Source organism: Vanellus vanellus (genome assembly GCF_965231255.1).
Source record: "Vanellus vanellus genome assembly, chromosome: 3".
Classification (NCBI taxonomy): domain Eukaryota; kingdom Metazoa; phylum Chordata; class Aves; order Charadriiformes; family Charadriidae; genus Vanellus; species Vanellus vanellus.
The window spans coordinates 8,419,540-8,437,624 of NC_138907.1; the positions used below are offsets into that span (position 1 = coordinate 8,419,540).

The 18,085-nt window shown below is 45.6% G+C and overlaps 1 protein-coding gene across 1 annotated transcript in view; it reads left to right on the forward strand.

Annotated features, from left to right (window-relative positions):
- Positions 1-2,499: 2,499 nt before the first annotated feature.
- The window catches only part of ISM1 (isthmin 1), a gene marked incomplete at its 5' end in the record, with an annotated part of 41,294 nt that continues 25,708 nt past the window's right edge, over positions 2,500-18,085 (forward strand). The window contains one exon of the mRNA XM_082480572.1: positions 2,500-2,631. Within this exon, the coding sequence (XP_082336698.1) occupies positions 2,500-2,631 (132 nt within the window). The remainder of the gene's footprint in view (positions 2,632-18,085) is intronic.

Here is an 18,085-nt window from a genome sequence, read left to right on the forward strand (position 1 = left end):
GTACCTCACTTAGGGCAGCCCCGTGGGCGTCCCTACCCTGCACGATCATCTGCATCAATCGTTCCTACTGCAGTGCTAACACGGAACATGTTTGTGGATTAAAAATCCTTAAATCTGAAGGTTTTATGGCTTTTGGTCACATCTTTAATAATACTCCAATGCAATTATTTTAACCGTATTCCTGCCTGATGATTAATCATTGACAGTGGTTATCACTGGAAGGAAAACCTATCTGTCTGGAAGGGTAAGAGACATCATTCCGACTCATTCTTGACCACAGCCTTCAGATGCACCAAGACCTGCAAGAAACCTCCCACAAGCTCCGACTCTCTTCGCATCCTAAATCTGCCAGCTTCTCAGGTCGGGCACACTGCAGGCAGAGGCTCTGACAACATGCGTCAGCCCCTGCTGGCACCGCATGCTGGATGCACATCTCACCTTCACTTTGTGGGAACCTGCTGAGCACATTGGTCTCACACTGAAAATGTTTTGGATGGGGATCACTAATTTGCCTATTTAGACATTTTGATACCAGTTCAGACTCCCAGCTCTCGCACACTCACACAGGCCCTGATTGCTTGCATCCTCATTTTTACACATAACATTCCCAATTGTAGAAGAACGATGACAAAGATTCCAAAACTCCGTGTTTTTTCTTAGATGACTTTATGTTTCAAGTTTATTTGAGCTGTGTTTGTTCTTGTTACACTGAGCCACATCTTCAGCACTGAAAAAGAGGTTTGGCTCCAGACTGCATACAAAGATATGGACTTCCAGCAAGTGATCATCCAACCCTCATTTTCACATATTTTCAAATTTACATTAATTTTAAATTTGGGGAGCCTCCCATCCAAGAAAGTTTTTTTTTCCACTGTACTTAACGCAGTCAGCAACCAAGAGGAAGGGAAATGACAGCGAGGAGCCTAAAACACCAGTGGCCCCGAGTCCTCTGGGGATGCACCGACCAGCTGAAAGGGACGTGACACTTGCGCACAGCTCCATCCCCGCCGAGCAGCGGTGGAAAACATCACGCAAGGTGCAGCCGTGAGCGGGACGGGGTGCGGGTACCAGGGCAGGGTGGTACGAGCCCAGGGCTCGCAGAGGGTCTGGTCGGCACAAGGAGGAGAGGGGAGCGGGGCAGAGGGGGGGAGCGATGCTGGGCTGCAGCAGGAGCTGCGGAGAGGGAGAAGGGAAAGGGGGTGGGGGGAGAGGAGGGGGGGGAGGACAGCAGGGGAAGGAGGCAGGGCAGTATAAAAGCATCCGGCACGCACCTCTCCCGACATAGAGCGAGGGGGCGAGAAAGTTGGTGTGGAAGGAGCAGCAGCAGGAGCAGGAGGCGGGAGGAGAGCCGGCCGCTTTGCAAACACGCACGCAGGGTGGCAGGAGAGAGTGCGGAGCTGCCGCTGCCAGCCCCAGGGCCGCTGGAGGGAAGAGAGGAGAGATGGAGCCAGGTATTCAGCTCCGAGGGAGGGCAGGCAGCTGAAGCTTTTAGCAGCCCCCCGCACCCCCTCCTAATTCCCCACGGCTAAGCCGGGGTGGGGGGGGAGGGAACAGAGGAGGAGGAGAAATCTGGGTCGGGAGGGGGGAAGCAGCGATCTGCCCCTGTTTTTTCCCCCTCCGGGGAACTCGCAGCCGCCCCGTCGAGGGCGGGGGCGGCGGTGCGGCCTCGCTCCCTCACAGCCCCGCCGCGACGGGACGGGACCCGGCGGGGCGGCCAGGCCAGGGCGACGCCTCGACGGGCGTCGTGAGGGGAGGGGGGAGCCGCGGGGCGGGCGAGGACACGGCGGCGGGGGGGGGAGAAGCCGGTCCAGGGGCCACCCCCATCCCCTCGCGAGGAGGGAGGCGATAGCCCCAAGCACTCTCCTCCCCTCGGAGCGTCCCGGCTTCCCCGCCATGTGAGAGTCGTCCCCAACGCCCCCCCCCCCCCCCCCCCCGCGCCTCTCCCTCCCTCCTCCCTCTCACTCGCACACACGCTCCCGGCTCCCCCCCATCCTCGCAGCCTCTCCCCGTCGGCAGCCGAGCCGCGCTGCTCTCCGACGGCCCACGGCTTCCCGAGGCGGCGGGGGCTCGGCCCGCCCGCTCCCTCCCTCCGACAGCCCACGGTGACTCTGGGTTGCAGGGCTGCCCGCAGAGACGCCGCCGATCCGCGGCCCCGTCGCGGCTACCTGCCGCCCCCCGCCGCAGTCGGGCAGCGCCGGGATTTTCGCCGCCGCCGCCGCGGCGTCTCGCCCCGACGTGGCTCCGCCGTGGTGTGGCGGCCCCCGCTGCTGTTGCTGCTGCTGCCGCCGCTGCCCCGGGCCCGCCGCCTGCCCCGCCGACGCCGAGAGCGGCGCGGTCCCCGCCGCCCGTCCTGCGGCTGCCGCGGCCGGCCCTGGGGCCGGGACCGCTCCGGCGGCGGCGGCGGCCCCGGCGGCGGCCGCCGCCGCCGCGGCTCCTCCTCCTCCTCCGCCTCCTCCGCGGCCGCCGCCGCGGGGCCCTAAAGCCGCCCGGCTCAAGAGGATGGTGCGGCTGGCGGCCGAGCTGCTGCTGCTGCTGGGGCTCCTCCTGCTCACCTTGCACATCACCGTGCTGCGCGGCGGCGGCGGCGAGCCCCACGCCCCCACGGGCGCCGGCAACCACAGCCAGCGGCAGGTGAGTGCCGCCCCGCCTTCCCCCATCCCTCCCTCACCCGCGGCCAGCGCTCTCCGCCCGCCTCCCCAGGGCGGCTCTGGCGGCGGGGCCATCGCGGGCGGCTCGCCCCCGGGCCGGGGAGGACGGGGCCGGACCCGGGCTGAGGAGGGCCGCCGCCGTGCACCTGTCTCGGCCCCGCCCGGCCCGAGCCCGCCACACCGGCAGGCGCTGCCGGCGGGTACTCGGCCGCTCGAGGGCTTCCCTGGCGTGGGGTCTGGGTTGTCTTCACCTCCCGCGCACCTTGGTGTCACACTCCTTCAGGGGACAGGGGTGGGAGAAGGCAGGGCCGCTCCCCGCGCCACGTTCGGGCAGCGTGTTGGAGGCGTCGGGGCGGCTCCCGTGCGCCTGACATGGCGGACAGGTCGCAGCGGACGACGGCCATCTCGGCTGGGCCGGGCGGGGGACGGAGGCAGGCCGGGCCGCAGGGCCTCCCCTGTGAGGACGCAGCGTTCCCCACCAAGTAGGTGTATGGTGTTGGGAAACGTGGGAACGAAACGTGTGGCTTTCTTTGGAAAGCGTCAAGAAACGGGTAGAGGTATTCCGTCCTGAAATTGCCGAGAAACAGGGTGGTAGGTGCTTGTGACCGCGAAGGACAGGGCTTGTGACCCAGCTACTCTGTTCCAGCCTTCTGAACCCATGAAACCATCGGTGAATTGTGTCCGATAGAGGTAAAGGACTTTTTTGTTCTGTTTCCTTGTATTTGCAGGTGGTTCTTTTTTTAATTCAGTGCCATGTGTTGCCATTTATTGAAAATGGTTGGAGACAGTGATAAAAGCTGCAGAGTCATCAAAATCCCCAGGCAAAGCTTTGCATGTGCCCTGACCAACTTTTTTCCCCTGTATTCAAGTGTAAAAGAAACATCAGCCACCAAATCATGCAATGATAGAAAATGTATAATTATAATCACCATAAATTTATGTAAACACCTTTATCATCTCAGAAGGAGTCATAGTACCAGCATTTCTATAAAGCATGAGTAAAAATACGGAGAGTGTAGGCTGTAACGATTGCTTTGTTTGTATGGGATCCCCATCTGGTGGTCCACAAAGTGAAACCACTAGCCACAAGAGGGAACCCAGATCTGCAGACTCATCATCCCAGTCACAAACTGGAGTTGGGTCCTCTTAACTCAGAACACCTACTGTAGAACGTGGTGGGAGTCCTATTTGGGGATGCTTGGCCGTTTGCTTTGGGTAAGGCCCCACGATGCTGTCTGTCTTTGAGATGCAGTTTTGTCACTGGCTTGAGATTCCAGGATGTTGGTTTTTTTTAATATCTTCAAGATTTCTGGTAATAATGTTTTATAAATGATGTTTTCTTTCCTCATGGGCACTTGAAATGCCTTTTAAAATTATGTTCCTTGGAAAAGTAAATTTGGAGAGTTTTTTTATGAGGTGTTTGCTATCATTAGAATAACCCTGAATTTGCCTTTTCTTGACAAACTTGTAACATAATGAGGGAAACATCTGGGCAAGTGGGAACTCTGGGTGATGCCATTTCCCCGAGGAGCTCTTTTTAGAGCACTATTGTAAGGTTAGGGTGAAACAAGAGGAAAATCATCTTCAGATAATTATCATAGAGTATTGTCATTGTAGTTGGCTGTCCCCTGAAAATCTGTTGATTGTTGACTTCAAGAATTTTTTCTGTCTGGTGATTTATTTTTTTTTTTTTTACAGATACTTAATAAAAGTCTATGCCTTTAAGCATCATGATAGCTTTAGCAGTTCATATTTTCATTGTGTTTTGCCACTTGTACAATTGAAATTTTTATATACTTCCCAACTGAATTGATTCTGCAGTTATGTTTTTGAGAGAGTGTGTCTGTACAAGACATTATGGGAGGGAAATATATTGATTAATCAGTTAAACAGATGGAAGTCTATCAATTTTTTTGTTTTATAACTTCTATGGATTATATTGTTAGCTGGAAAATACTGTGACCTGCTTTAGAAGATTGTACTCTGACAGGCAGATGCTTCAATTCAGAGCATCACAATATAGATCTCGATGGCAAGTTTGCGCTGGGATCTTCAGATTTGGGGATTTCTTGGGCTGTTACCGTGGCATATACTGAAGTGAAGTGCAAAATCCTTATGCATTGCGTTCCCAGGTAAAAAAATCAATGTGGAAAGCAAAACTGCGCAACCCCCAATTTGTTGGCATAAGCAAATAGAAATCTCTCAGGTTGCTATCGCTTATACTGAAAATAAAAACCTATTGTTTTTTCTGTCTTGGTAGGTCTATAGAGAGAAAATATTGTGAGAAGTGATTAGGTCAGTGTTTCATTTGATGAAATTTTATTTGTCGAAGTCTGTTGCACACATAGTGGCAAATGCCGGAAAGAGTAGTCTTTGCAGCAACTGTTTATAGATGTATTTTGACAAGGCAAATTTGTATAAAAACAAACTGGCTATTATCAAGTGCAGGGTATGGTATTTTAGGATTAGGCGGTCTGTTTGCACAAATGAAGTGGTCGGAACTTGGTCCTGTGTGTCTGAAAGGAAATCTGAAGTGTTAGTCTGAATTCCAACAAAACCTAACAAAACTCAAAACCCAAAAACTTAGCACGTCCTTTTTACATAAAACGGATTCAGGAAGAATCCTTGGTAATCTTAAAATATTGTTGGCGATTTAAATAGTCTAAAATACAGACTCGTATGCATTTGAAGTCTGATTCATTAAGGGAGGAAAAGCTTCTCTTTCTCCTGTCCCTTGGTCCTTCAAATGAAGGAAGGATTTGGGAAGATAGGTTTTGATTTCTTTTGGTCTTTCAGTCATGTTAACCCCTGCAATTAATTAGACTGATAGATGGAAGAAATACAGAAAAAACTTACACAAATAATTTCTTCCTATTATTTTTACTTTTGGTGGCCTTCCCCATACTGAGCGTGTCTCTAGAGTTCCCAGATGTCTGGGATTGCGTTGTGCTGCTGTGACTGGCTGTTCGTGAGCAGCAGTGAGGAGAAAATTCTCATGTTCTCTGCTGGTCCTCATCAGAATGGGTGAGATACAGGCAGAGGCTTCCTTGGTTCACTGCTGCAGAAAGAGGTACTGGACCTCTGCTTTGCTGCAGTTTCTTACTGATGTTAGAATTGGTTTGTGGTAGTGTAAACTAACGCAAAATGGGAAATCCAGATAGGAGTTGTAAAATATTTTGAGTTATGAAAGGGAATCAGCCTTTTGTTTCTCAATCAGATTTTACTCCCTCCTTCCATCTCTACCAAAGGCAAAAAGGGAGAATGAGGGGGCATGGCAGATTTTGGGTTTACTGGTGAGAACTCTATTAGGTATAATTTAATTAACATCTAGAAACTCTTGTGGAGTATACTCATGAAATAAACAAGTACAAACTTCTGCTTCTGAATAAAAGCAAGTGAAGCTATAATAAGAGATAGAAAAATACTGCTTGGGTATATTTTTATCTTTTTACATAGTTCTAAAATGAAGGGAAGGCTTGAACATAAATTTTGAAGGACGTTCATAATACTGTATGATGCTCTAAAATCTGTGCTTTCATTCTGAGAGAAAATATTTCACAAAGTTTATTCCCATCGCTTCTAATTTTTCCACAGCAGGCCTTGCACACCAAGAAAAACAGTGTTCCCGCACCAAGAAAAATGACCTTGTAAAATGTAGTAACAGAGCCACCAACAATATATGCATAGCACATGAAGTCAGATTCTCCACTGCGGTGCTTGCAGCAGTATTACATTAGTGTGAAACTTGGTAGTTGTGCATAAAGCTGGAGCCATGTAAGAGAATGTAATTTGAAAAGAAGCACAAAGCTGTAAACAGCTTTTTACTTTTAATCTCCTTGCTCCTGTCCTTGCCCCGCTGCTCAATAAGCATGCAAGCAATTACAGCGTGTCAGAAATGTTCTCTGAGCCCTAACAGAAGAAACACGTTCTGCCGCTTACAAGTGGTTGCACAAGAATTGCTCTCCAGGCCGCACGAGGAGTCCTTTACAGGGCTGAGCTCTTAATTTTCTCCCAAGATCTACAGCTCAACATGGTGAGAAGTTCAGGAACGGTGTGCTGTCTGTTGCCTTTGCTGGGGTATATTTCACTCAGTCTTTTTAAGGTTTGTGCGTTTCTGCTGCTCCTTGTACTGGATTCGGGCGAACTGCAAACTGATCTCCAGTCAGATGTTTCCAGTGGCGTATTTCAACTTTCTGGCTTTCTCAATTTAAGTAGGCCTCCAGCTGCTTACTTTGGGAGAGTTTTAGAGTGAGTTTTTTAAAGCTTATTTGAGCTCTGGAGCTTTACGTTTGGTTAGTTCTAATAGGATCTGATCGTCTAAATCGTCCTTGAAAAACTGTCGATTCAGTGTTTTGCATTCATGTTTTCCAGGCTCTCCTTAGCCTATATAAGATGCCTGTAAGTGGATGTACATCATGTATTTAATACAAGCAGTAAATCCTTCTCTGCCTTAAGAGTAGTTTGTACAATACACAAATAATGTTCAGAGCAGGTGGCTTGTGAATGAAACGGGCTGATTCTCTGAAAACCAAGATCTCTTTTGGTGAGGTTGTTACTCATCACAGAGGATGCTCTGTTTCGTGCTTTTTGCGGTGATAGTAAAACCTGCCTGTTCTCAGCAGGCTTTGCTGTATAGGCTCTTAGCTAAAGCTTAGCCTTACCATTAGCATATGTTCTTCCAGTTATACCCTAAGACGTATGAACGACTTACACCATGTGTAGTTCATTCTCTCGTCTCCCAAGGGAGAGAATTATGTGTGTTCTTTAGTGGTTTTGCTAGTGAGCTGTGGCTTGTTCCAGGATCTAGGGGGAAGGAAGGGTGATTAGCTTTACACGTGCTGCTGCTGTGTGCGTGGAGGAAAGGATAAAACAGGAAACAAGGTGAAGGACTGAGACCGCTGCTCTGGGTAGAGTGTTTGCTGTTGTCTGTGGCTCCCAGGAGAGATTCTTCCACCTTCCAGACCTGGTTCCAGGAAAACTCCAGAAAGTATTAACTAAGCTTCGCTTCATACCTGTCACTTAAATTAATTTCCTAGCAAACTGAAGCATCCCTGGTGGAAAAGAGCTACCACACCGCGGATGTGGCAAGCTTTTTAGTATCTAAGCCTACTGCAATAATTTCAAACAGGGATCCAGGAATATTGTATTTAGTTATGGCTGCAAGGAGCAATGTTAGGCAGGTACGAATGTAACTTCCTGCATTAGATTTGACCAAGGTGTTTGGATGAGGCATATTTTGCTGAATTTCTCTTCAGCTCAACACCTAACAGTGACTGTACTGCTCATCATGGATCATTGGTGATAAATATCAGTCGTTAAATCACAGGGTACTTCTCAATTTTGTCTCTGCAACTATAGCTTGGAGCAGTTTTTTCCTAGTGCCTTATACAGAAGAGTCTTCCTTTCTGTTTTGAGCAAGATTTAGGATCATTTTTCATCTCTTTGCATTATTGGGTTATTTGCATGAAAAAAAAAAACAGTTTGTATGTAGTCCTATGTTCATTCAGGGCCATCATGGTGGCTTTGTCTGTTCCTATGGGCCTGGATCCAGACACAATTCGCAGTAACTACTACAGGGCAAAGGCCCCAGAGACATTCCTACTTTTGCCTTTTTCTTCTCTCAGTCCATCCTTACCTTCGCTCTGGAGCTCTGCAGGGAGCCTGCTAACACGTGCTTTTGAGCCCCACAGCGGTTGGGCAGCTGACTCAACGGTAGTGAAAGGAGTGGTAGGCTTGAGTCTGGTTCCTGAGAAGATTGAAAGCTGTAACGATCACCTGTGGTGACAGTGAGAGTAGAGAAACAAGGTATGGGTACATAAGGGATCCTGGAAGGAGCTGGCTTGGTACTTTTCATGTGGTTCATCTAACTTGGACAATCAGCACTAGTTCTGGAGTAGCTTTTATTTTGTAGCCTTTGTTGATCACGTAAGGAGAAGTTTGTTCTACGCAGGAAGAACACAGCTAGTCCATCACAGCTATAATGGCAGTGTAACAGTGGTACAACCACACTGCTGCTGACCACTCACTGATCGGCACAAAAATCTCTCTGTCGCTCCTCCTGTTTTGGTTGTCAGCTCGCAGGTTCAGTCACATTTCCCTGCCCTGTCCTTTCTTAACACCAGCTGTCCATAAAAACAGGAGACCTAGAGTTGAAACTCTGCTGTTGGTCTTTATGACCCCAACAATTTCATCATCATTTTACTGTCAGGAGCTGGTCACTGTGTACTCCCTCGTGATTTTTAACATATGTGTTATGACCTGCTAATAGGTAGCCCAGCCCTAGTACCTAAAGCCTCAGCATACTAAGTTTTTCGACACCTTGCTGTGCTGTGGAATTCTTCTGCTGGGAAGACATGTGTTTAACCAATCCAGGTTACGTTAAATGTAAATTGAGGACCATATTTTGAATTCAGCAGTTGTTCTTTTGCCTCTACTTACATGTACTACATCTGTATATTCATAATCGATGCCTTAGTGTTCCGAAATGGTGGAAAGCATCTTCAAAGAAAACAAGGAACAATGAAAGAATTACTGCATAGGTGAAAACTATGTTTTATCACAACATCTGAAAACTTTGCAGAAAGTCAAGTGCTGAAGACAGTAGTATGATGAAGGTAGTACTGATAATGATGCAGAATATGCTATATTTGGCTGACAACTTAATGTGTAAATGCACTAGTCATGTTTGAAAAACTTTCTGAAAGAATATGTGACAGAGATAGACATGGCTTCTGAAAACCCAGTCATTAGTATGTATTCCAGTGGGGAGGAAAGAGCGGTTTGAAAGGCGCTTCACTTTTTAAGATGCACAAATATGTAGATATGCATGCTTAACAATTTCTCTTTTATTTTTTCCTTCACTATGCAAAAATGCACAGAATGCACATAATGGTAGGAAATTATTTTGCCATACTTTTTTTATGCTTACATTCTTCTGAGTCATCATTTAAAAATTTTGAAATGCACACATACTTCACATATATATGCAGACAATTTAGATGTTTCCTTACACAAACATAAATTAAAACATTGAAGCAATGTAGTTTTTCTTTGTACTTATGTACTGAAAGTATAGCGATAGACAAGATTTGCAGCTTTGGCAGGTTTAATTGTTGCTTTCCGCTCTGTTTTGCCAGTCTTCCTTGCAAACAAATGTGGTAGTACCCAGTTGTGCCTGGTTTGTTCTGTTCACAGTGTTGTTTAGGCTTGTTTGGCCTTTTTGTTACGATTCTTATCTTGCTGCCTGCTTTAAGACTAGACCACTTAAAAACTATTTGAATTGACTGAATGATGGTCTCCATAAAAGATGACTTTTTTAAAGCATTATTTTTCAGTGGTAGCAAAGCTGGGTCACTGATGCTTTTTTTTTTTTTAATTTTATTTTTTAATTTTATTTTTTAAATCTCAACCCAATCTCTTTGAGGTTGAGATTCCGTTGCTGTGGTGTTGCTTGTGTGCAATGTGTAATAGGTCTCCAGGCCTGAATGGAGGCTGTAAGCACTGTCACAAATGAATAATGAAGTGATAACTTAGAGCAGAAAAATACAAACTGATTTAGTAAGTTGCAAAAGGAAGCATTAAATGATGCAGTGATTACTGTTGCACTTTAATACTATTGTGCCTCCAGGATACTGATTTTACAAGTTTTGAAGACAGAAAATGCCAGGCTAAATTCATAGTCCGAAGCATAGAGATGAATAACATTTCCAAGAAATAGAGTAGTGAGCTCATTGATACATCAATAAGAGCAGAATGTTTCCAGTGTTGGTATTTCCGAGTACTTTCGATTTGAAATACCAGAAAAAGAAAGAAAACAAAGTAAAATGTAGCTTATTATTGTAATAAGTGATGGCTTGCCACAGCGGTCAGTTGTGCGGCAGTGGTCAGAGGAGCTGGTGTGGGCGGTACTGGTAAGCAGTTCCTTTATCCTTTTGCCCTTGTTTTTCAGTGCTTGGAGAACTTTTAGCAGTGGGTCATATATTTTTTTATTCCTCCCTTCTAGCAGTCAGCAGGATGAAAGAAGGCCTGGAGTTGTTCACCTCTAAACTCTTGTAAAGTAATGGCTATTTGGGTGCTTTTACAGAGGGTGCTCTTACAGAAGCGCTCATAAAGATGAGAAAGGAAAATCAGAGCTGAAATCTTTCTCTCGCCACTCTTGGTGGAATCAGTCCATGTTGAAAGGCAGAAGTTCAAACGTCCTTGGCTTTTACGCCTCTATGCTAGACCTACATTCTGAGTGTGTTTAAATTGACCTTGCTCCACTGATTTCACAAAGCAAGACGAGTCAATGACTTGTGTTGGCTGCAGACCCAGCCAAAGTTCCTCTTGGATTTGAATCTTTCACAACTCAGTTCTACAGAACTGATGTGCACATAACACGTATAATCTGGACCTCCATCCATGAAGCCAAGCTAGGCTTTGGTGCATGGCTTTCTTCAGATTGCACGAATTCATTTCCATCCATTATGTTTCACAGTTAGTTTTGTAAGCATTGAAAAATCCTGGACTACTTTGTTCTGCAGTAGCTCTTTTTCCTCACAAAGATTGAAGTTTCCTCTTTGCCTGCATGGCCATTGACATCAGTACTTGTGGCAGTACCATTATGTCTGTACCGTATGCCCAGTGTAAGTATCTCAAAAAAACCACATGCTCTGTCTTTTTCTGCCACTGTTCACAGTACTGCTCTAAAGAAAGTGGATTCCTCCCTTTGTAAGGAACAGTTACTGAGTCAGTGTTGTCCACGAGCCAGCTTTAACCTCCAGAAAGCTTCCTTCAGGCGTCTTACCTTTGCATTCCAGTTGAGTTGGGCGTTCGGGTACTGAACAATTGAACACTGTCATTGAAACACTTTTTCTTGTACGTGCCCGGGATGGCTGAGTAGGAGGTGAGGTCCTTGCGCCAGAAAGTCTGCGCTGTAGGCTGCGATGAAAAGAGGTGACTGAAGGGAAAGAGCAGTGAAGAGGACCCAGCCATAAGTCAGCTGTTTTTTGAAGCTAGTGCTTCAGAAATTAGTCAGATAGCTTTGGTGTCTTTCTCGCCTTAGAAGTAACCCAATAGCAGCAGATTTTGCCATGAGGAAGCCAAAATTACTGCACTGGAACTAGCTGCCTAAGATTACTGTAGGTGTAACAAAACGTAAATTTGCTCAGTTTTATCTGCCACGTGTATCGGTGCAGGACTTCAAAATCAGTATGAACTTTGATCTAGATACAAACTTAGTAATCAGATATTTACTAATGTCTGCTTGCACAAGTTACCAAAGAAACAAAAAATAGTTTAAAACAAAACCTTCTCACTACATTGACTTTATTAAAAAATAGACCGTAGCTAACTAGCATGGATTCTTTACACCCCAATGTACTTACCTCCTACATCACATGAGTTGTTTATACACTTTTTAAATTTCATAGCAAGAAGTTATTTAGCAACACAAGAGCAATAAAACTGTCTGTCTTTAATGTCTACAGATACAACTCTCATATGAAAGCGCCTCTTGAAATTCTCTCAGTAATCAGACAAGAGTTGTTCAAGATGCAGTGTATATATTGGCATTTTGTGTGGCTGATTTTAAGATTCTCTGGACTGAAGAAGTCTGTAAAGGTTCACTGCACAGAGCAGGCTATAACAAAGCAGTTAATGATTCTTGTGACATGAATGCTGCCATTTCAGTTTATTTGAATGACACTGGCATTCTGTCTTAAATATATCACTTTTTATTAGGGTTTGTGTGTTTTTGTTTTTTTTTTTTTTTGAAACCAACTAGATATTAGGCATGGGTATGCATCTTAGCTAAACTATAACCTAGCCAGCCCATGCCTCTTGCACTGCAGAATGCCCAGAGTTTTTCAACACACGTAACCACAGTGATATTTTTATAAAGGAATGTTCACCTCATGGGATTTTTTAAGGTGTTCTATTTTTTTTTTCAAGTTACAGCTTCACTTTATTGTACATGATGTCCAATAAAAAAGATATATGTCTGCGATTGGACTTTGAAAAAGGGCCATGGTGCCTACTCCATTTAAAGGGAATGAAGTCAAGCAGTAAATTTGCTGGTCGCCCTTTTCATATTGACTGTATCTCGGCCAGCAGTTGGTCTTTGATGTTGTAACAATAGAGCAAAGGCAGAGGAGGAGGAGGATTAGGACCTCCATAATATAAAAACAAGTCTGCATTCATCATGATTTTTATAGAGCACAGTCCATGTCTATTGGAGGTTTGCAGTATAGACTCAACAATCTGCAGAAGAGTGCAGCAATCTTAACATTTGCAGGTGTTTTACAGTTCATCATTACTACTACCATCTCTTCTTAATTCAGAATTTGTTTAGGCTTTCAGCATTTAACGTTTTCTATCTTCTTACAATAGGAAAACAGATGTATGTCAGGATAGAGCTTCTGCAGTATCATTTTCCTTTACAGCGTTTGATTGTTGTGTTATTTATGAAAGGCTTGCTGCAGCTGGCCAATAGAGTATCTATTCCTCATCTTGTGCTTTAGAGTCCAAGCTTTTATTAGGAAAGAATAGAGAGGTTGATATGTATATGTCTAACATTTGTGAAAATATATATCAAAAGGGAGCCTAGGGCAGCCACACTATGTCTGTGTCTTCCAGCGTGCTGGAACAATAGCACCAAAGGTTTCAAATGAACTATTTAGCCTGATGGAGTCCTGGAGCTTTTGATATGCGCTTAAATGGTAGCAGCACTAGCTCTTGATCAAAACATGCAGAAGTCTATTTTATGAAAATGCATAAGGCGCCAAGTTGTACAAAGTGCTGGTGGGAGTAGGTGCATTTTGAACTGTGAGCAAAGCTTGGAAAGAGCTGACTAATCTGTAATGTTCTGTCGTAGCCTTGTGTATGACACAGCAGATGTGGAAGGCAGGATGAATGGAGTGTTCCCCAGGATGCGACGATGGCAGCAGCAATGAGCCCAGTGCAAGTGGATCTGTATCAGAAGCCGAAAGGCAGCTCTTAGGAGACCATCTGGGGGTGCACAAGGTGAAATTGCTTTACTGCACCCAATTCCAGTGGCTCTTGCTTAAGGCATGATCCTGAAGTGTCCCGACAAGGCAGAACACCTGGAAGTTTCTCTGCCAGACTCCAAAGACACCTGACCCAGGAAAGGGAAGGTGTTTGGGGGGGGAGATGCCAATCTTTAGTGTGTTTGACAGTTCAGGACCTGATTTAGGGTTGAATCCTGTGCCTTCTGGGTGTTCAGATTAGACCTGTGAGTCCAAACTCACGAACAAGTCACTGCTTGCTGACTAAGCTGTGGTAGCTCCTTAGATGTCTTAACCCACAACAAAATATGAGGTGATTTTATGTTTATCAGCAAGTCAGCACTGAGCAAACAAACCCTGCCCAGGGCTCTCACCAGGGTGACTACATTCTGTCCTTTGGGCAAAGCACTTCATGATATTGGTGGTCAGCAAACACAGCTCTTCAGTGAGGAATCTGTTTTTTTTTTTTATTTTACATCTACCATGATGGCCATTAAAAAGGCAACATGTGGTGCAGAAAATGCACACATGCTATTTCTGCGCTCTGCTGTATGTCTCCTTCGTCAGGCCTAGATACAGAAGTGTCTTAGCTGGCTCTGCTTTCCCCGGTATGCCAGCTGCTGAAAGCAAACTGTGTGATGCTTAGCCAGTGTGAGGTGGGAGTTCTGGCTAGTTAGAGGCATCACCTAGCGTTTAAAAGAGTTTGCCCTTGAGAGATGAATAGCTCTGAAGAAGCTGCTGAAATCCTTCAGCTGCTGAAATCCTTCAGTGACAGAGAGTTTGATTCTTGCTACTCTTTGATCTAGCATTCATGGCTTTTTGAATAATGTTAATAAGAGCTGCTTTTCTCACCTACCCATCCCTCTTTCTTCTTTTCCTGTCTCTCTCCTAAGAAGATAATTTTTTCATGTTCTTAGGAATATAGCTATGGCAGTCATAACATCAAAAAAAATGGACTAATTATTTGCATAACATTCGAGTAAGGGCCAGATTAATACCACCTCTGATTTTTTTTTTTTCTTTATCCTATTGAAGTCTTCCCACAATAAAATACAAAAGGGCTTTGCAGCTGAAATCGTGTATTTGCACACGTATGGACTAAGTGGGCGAAAAGAGCTGTATATGCCAATTCCCCTGTATGCACTGCTGCCATTGATAAGAGGAGCCACAATTACATTGCGGTATATATAATACTCCCATGACAATTATTGCAGTTTACTTGTAAGAGCCATATGAGGAGAAAAGATGTGTATTTATCTCTTTAGCACAGCTAAGTAGCTGGAAGTGAGTGCTGTGCCACAGTCTACCAGGAAATGCTCTTCCAACCTGCTCTGCAGTGCGTCTGCTTTGGAGTCTCTCTTTGTACAGATCTGGCATGTCAGCTTGGGTCCCGTCTCTGTTCCTCAGCAGAGGAGGAGGTTAGGATATGTCAAACCTGAATTTCTTACCTTTCCTCTTCTACCTTGCTGCTGCGTGTGGCTGCTGGGACTAATCTAAAGATGCATTTGGCCTGCTCCGTACAGTTTATTGTCAGTGGCGTCTGGGTGGCTTCAGGCACATGCTAAGATTATAACAAGTTTGAAAAATAAAACCATTTATCCTAAAAATAGCTCAGAACTAACTAGTGATCATGGGGCGGAGGGGAGACAGAAATGAAGATATTTTCTTTTCACGTAAGTGTCAGATTCAATAGCATCTGCCTTGTTCAGTGCATGTATGGTATTCATTTCCTGTCTGCAGTCGATTGGAATGCCCCCCGAGTCGTTTGAAATTGAAAATCGAGTCATGCTTCTTTAATCAGCTCTAGGAAATAGCCCCCCTCCCTTACTGTTCTAACAAAATTTATATATACATGCATGGAATGGGTAATACAAAAAGCCCACGCTTCTCTGCAGGCCAAATCCTTTCTCTCTCCCCTCTTAAACAGAGAAGGGTCTTCACATTCTACTATGTATCTACTCGCTTGCTCTTCTTCCCCATAATGTCACTGGAGGGAGGTCTTGTGTATCTGATTCCTCTTGTTTCTTTTGCTTGTTCTGTCATTAGGGCAGCTCACGGAGATGTAGAGAGAGGGAATAACGTCTGCTGCTGATGTCTTTGTACAAAAATAAGACAGTTATTGCACTGCAGGTACAGATGTCATTTCTTCTAACGACTTCCAGTTGCTTATGTATCAGTCTGCAAAGTTTTCTAAATGGAGAGGGTAAAACTGTACACTCGGGCTTGAAAGAATACTTTGCTGCAGGAGCAGAGGCGCGTGGTCCTGAGGCGGCCACTCACATTTCTGCTGCTGTTTTACTGTGAACTCCTGGGTGTAGTAACAGCCCCTTCCAGAGAGGGTTGTGAGGCATGTAGTTGGTGCGTAGATATTGAATGTAAACAAACACTGCCTTTCCTCTGCCTTCACCCTCTAACTTGCATCAAAAGGAAAGTGAGTATTGGTGGGGAAGGCAGCTAAGGGAGGGTCAAGTAAATTATCTCACAGTGATTCAGTGGTGTGCATGTTTTGAGCATCAAGACTCAAGTGATTTGCCTTTTTTTTTAGGCACAGAAGTAGTATTGCCAGAAGCACAGGAAACATCATGTTTTTGGAATATAACACTTGTCTGCTTTCTGGCTTTCCCGTTATTAGCTTTTGCTTGTGTGATGAAGTCATCATGTAACTTTTAGTCCACAGGGACTAAACACTTTCTAGTCTCTAAAAACATCTGCCAGCTAACACAGCCAGAGTCATAGACACTTCTGAAAGCATAGGGTGGATATTCAGTGGCATATGAGAGGGAGACACAGAGGCTGGGAATAGTGGTTTCTTGGAAACTAACAGCTGAAGGCAACTTCGGAAATTGAAAAGGTTTCAACTAAGGTTACTCTTTCGGCTAGGGAGAGATGAAAACTTCATTTATTAAAGCTGGTTCACCTAGTGAAATCCTAGCTGTAGTGATTTAGTGGAATAAACTTGCAAAAGGACCTAGTTTAAAACCCATGAAAATAAATTCAGATGTATGTTTGTTCTCTTTCATTGACACTGACTTTGTGTGAGCTGGCCTGCAAAGCCTGACCAAAAAGTTGTGTACAAAAAGTATTAATATTCTGGATTTCCTTTGCTTTTGCGGTTTTGATTGCAGCTTAAGGCAGATTTTCCCATTCTGCTGGAACTCGCTGTGTAAATTACGATGCAGATTTCAAATGATGGGTGAGATTAGACTCGTTCAATTAAATTTAGCCATGGTATAAATGGATTATATTTACAGCTTTATTATACCACATTATACCACTTAATTAAAGCCTAAAAAGAATCGGAACTTCCAAAAAATTTGCAGTTTGGCACCACAGGTGATTGGAGTGGAATAGTTGGGCTGCTCTTCAGTTGTACGTTTGCCTGTCCAACCCCTAAATCAATGCATCCCATATCACGGAATCACGGAGTTTTCAGAGTTGGAAGGGACCTCTAGAGATCATCTAGCCCAACTCCCCTGCTCAAGCAGGATTGCCCGGAGCACATTACTCAGGACTGCATCCAGGCGGGTCTTGAAAAGCTCCAGAGAAGGGGACTCCACAACCTCCCTGGGCAGCCTGTGCCAGTGCTCTGTCACCCTCACTGTAAAGAGGTTTTTCCGTGTATTTGAACAGGAACTTCCTGTGTTCTAACTTGTGCCCATTGCCCCTCGTCCTGTCACTGGGAACCATTGAAAAGAGCCTGGCTCCATCCTCCTTCAACCCACCCTTTAGATACTTGTACGCCATAAGGTCTCCCCTCAGCCTTCTCTTCTCCAGGCTAAAGAGTCCCAGCTCTCTCAGCCTTTCCTCATAAGGCAGATGCTCCAAGCCCTTAATCATCTTAGTTGCCTTTCGCTGGACTCGACCAGCAGTTCCCTGTCCCTCTTGAACTGGGGAGCCCAAAACTGGACACAGTATTCCAGTTGTGGCCTCACCAGTGCAGAGTAGAGGGGGAGAATGACCTCCTTTGACCTACTGGCCACACTCTTCCCTATGCAGCCCAGGATTCCATTGGCCTTTTTGGCAACAAGGGCACATTGCTGGCTCATGGATAATTTAGTATCTACTAGGACCCCCAGATCCTTTTCCTCAGAGCTACTTCCCAGCAGGTCCGCCCCTAACCTATACTGGTGTTTTACATTCTTCCTCCCCAGGTGCAGGACCTTGCACTTGCTTTTGTTGAACCTCATTAGGTTCTTCTCTGCCCAGCTCTCCAGCCAGTCCAGGTCACGCTGGATGGCAGCACGGCCCTCTGGGGTGTCAGCCACCCCACCCAGTTTGGTATCATCAGCAAACTTGCTGAGGATACACTCTGTCCCCTCATCCAGGTCATTAATGAATATATTAAACAAAATGGGACCAAGTATTTACCCTTGGGGGACACCACTGGTTACAGGCCTCCAACTAGACTCTGTGCCGTTGATCACAACCCTCTGA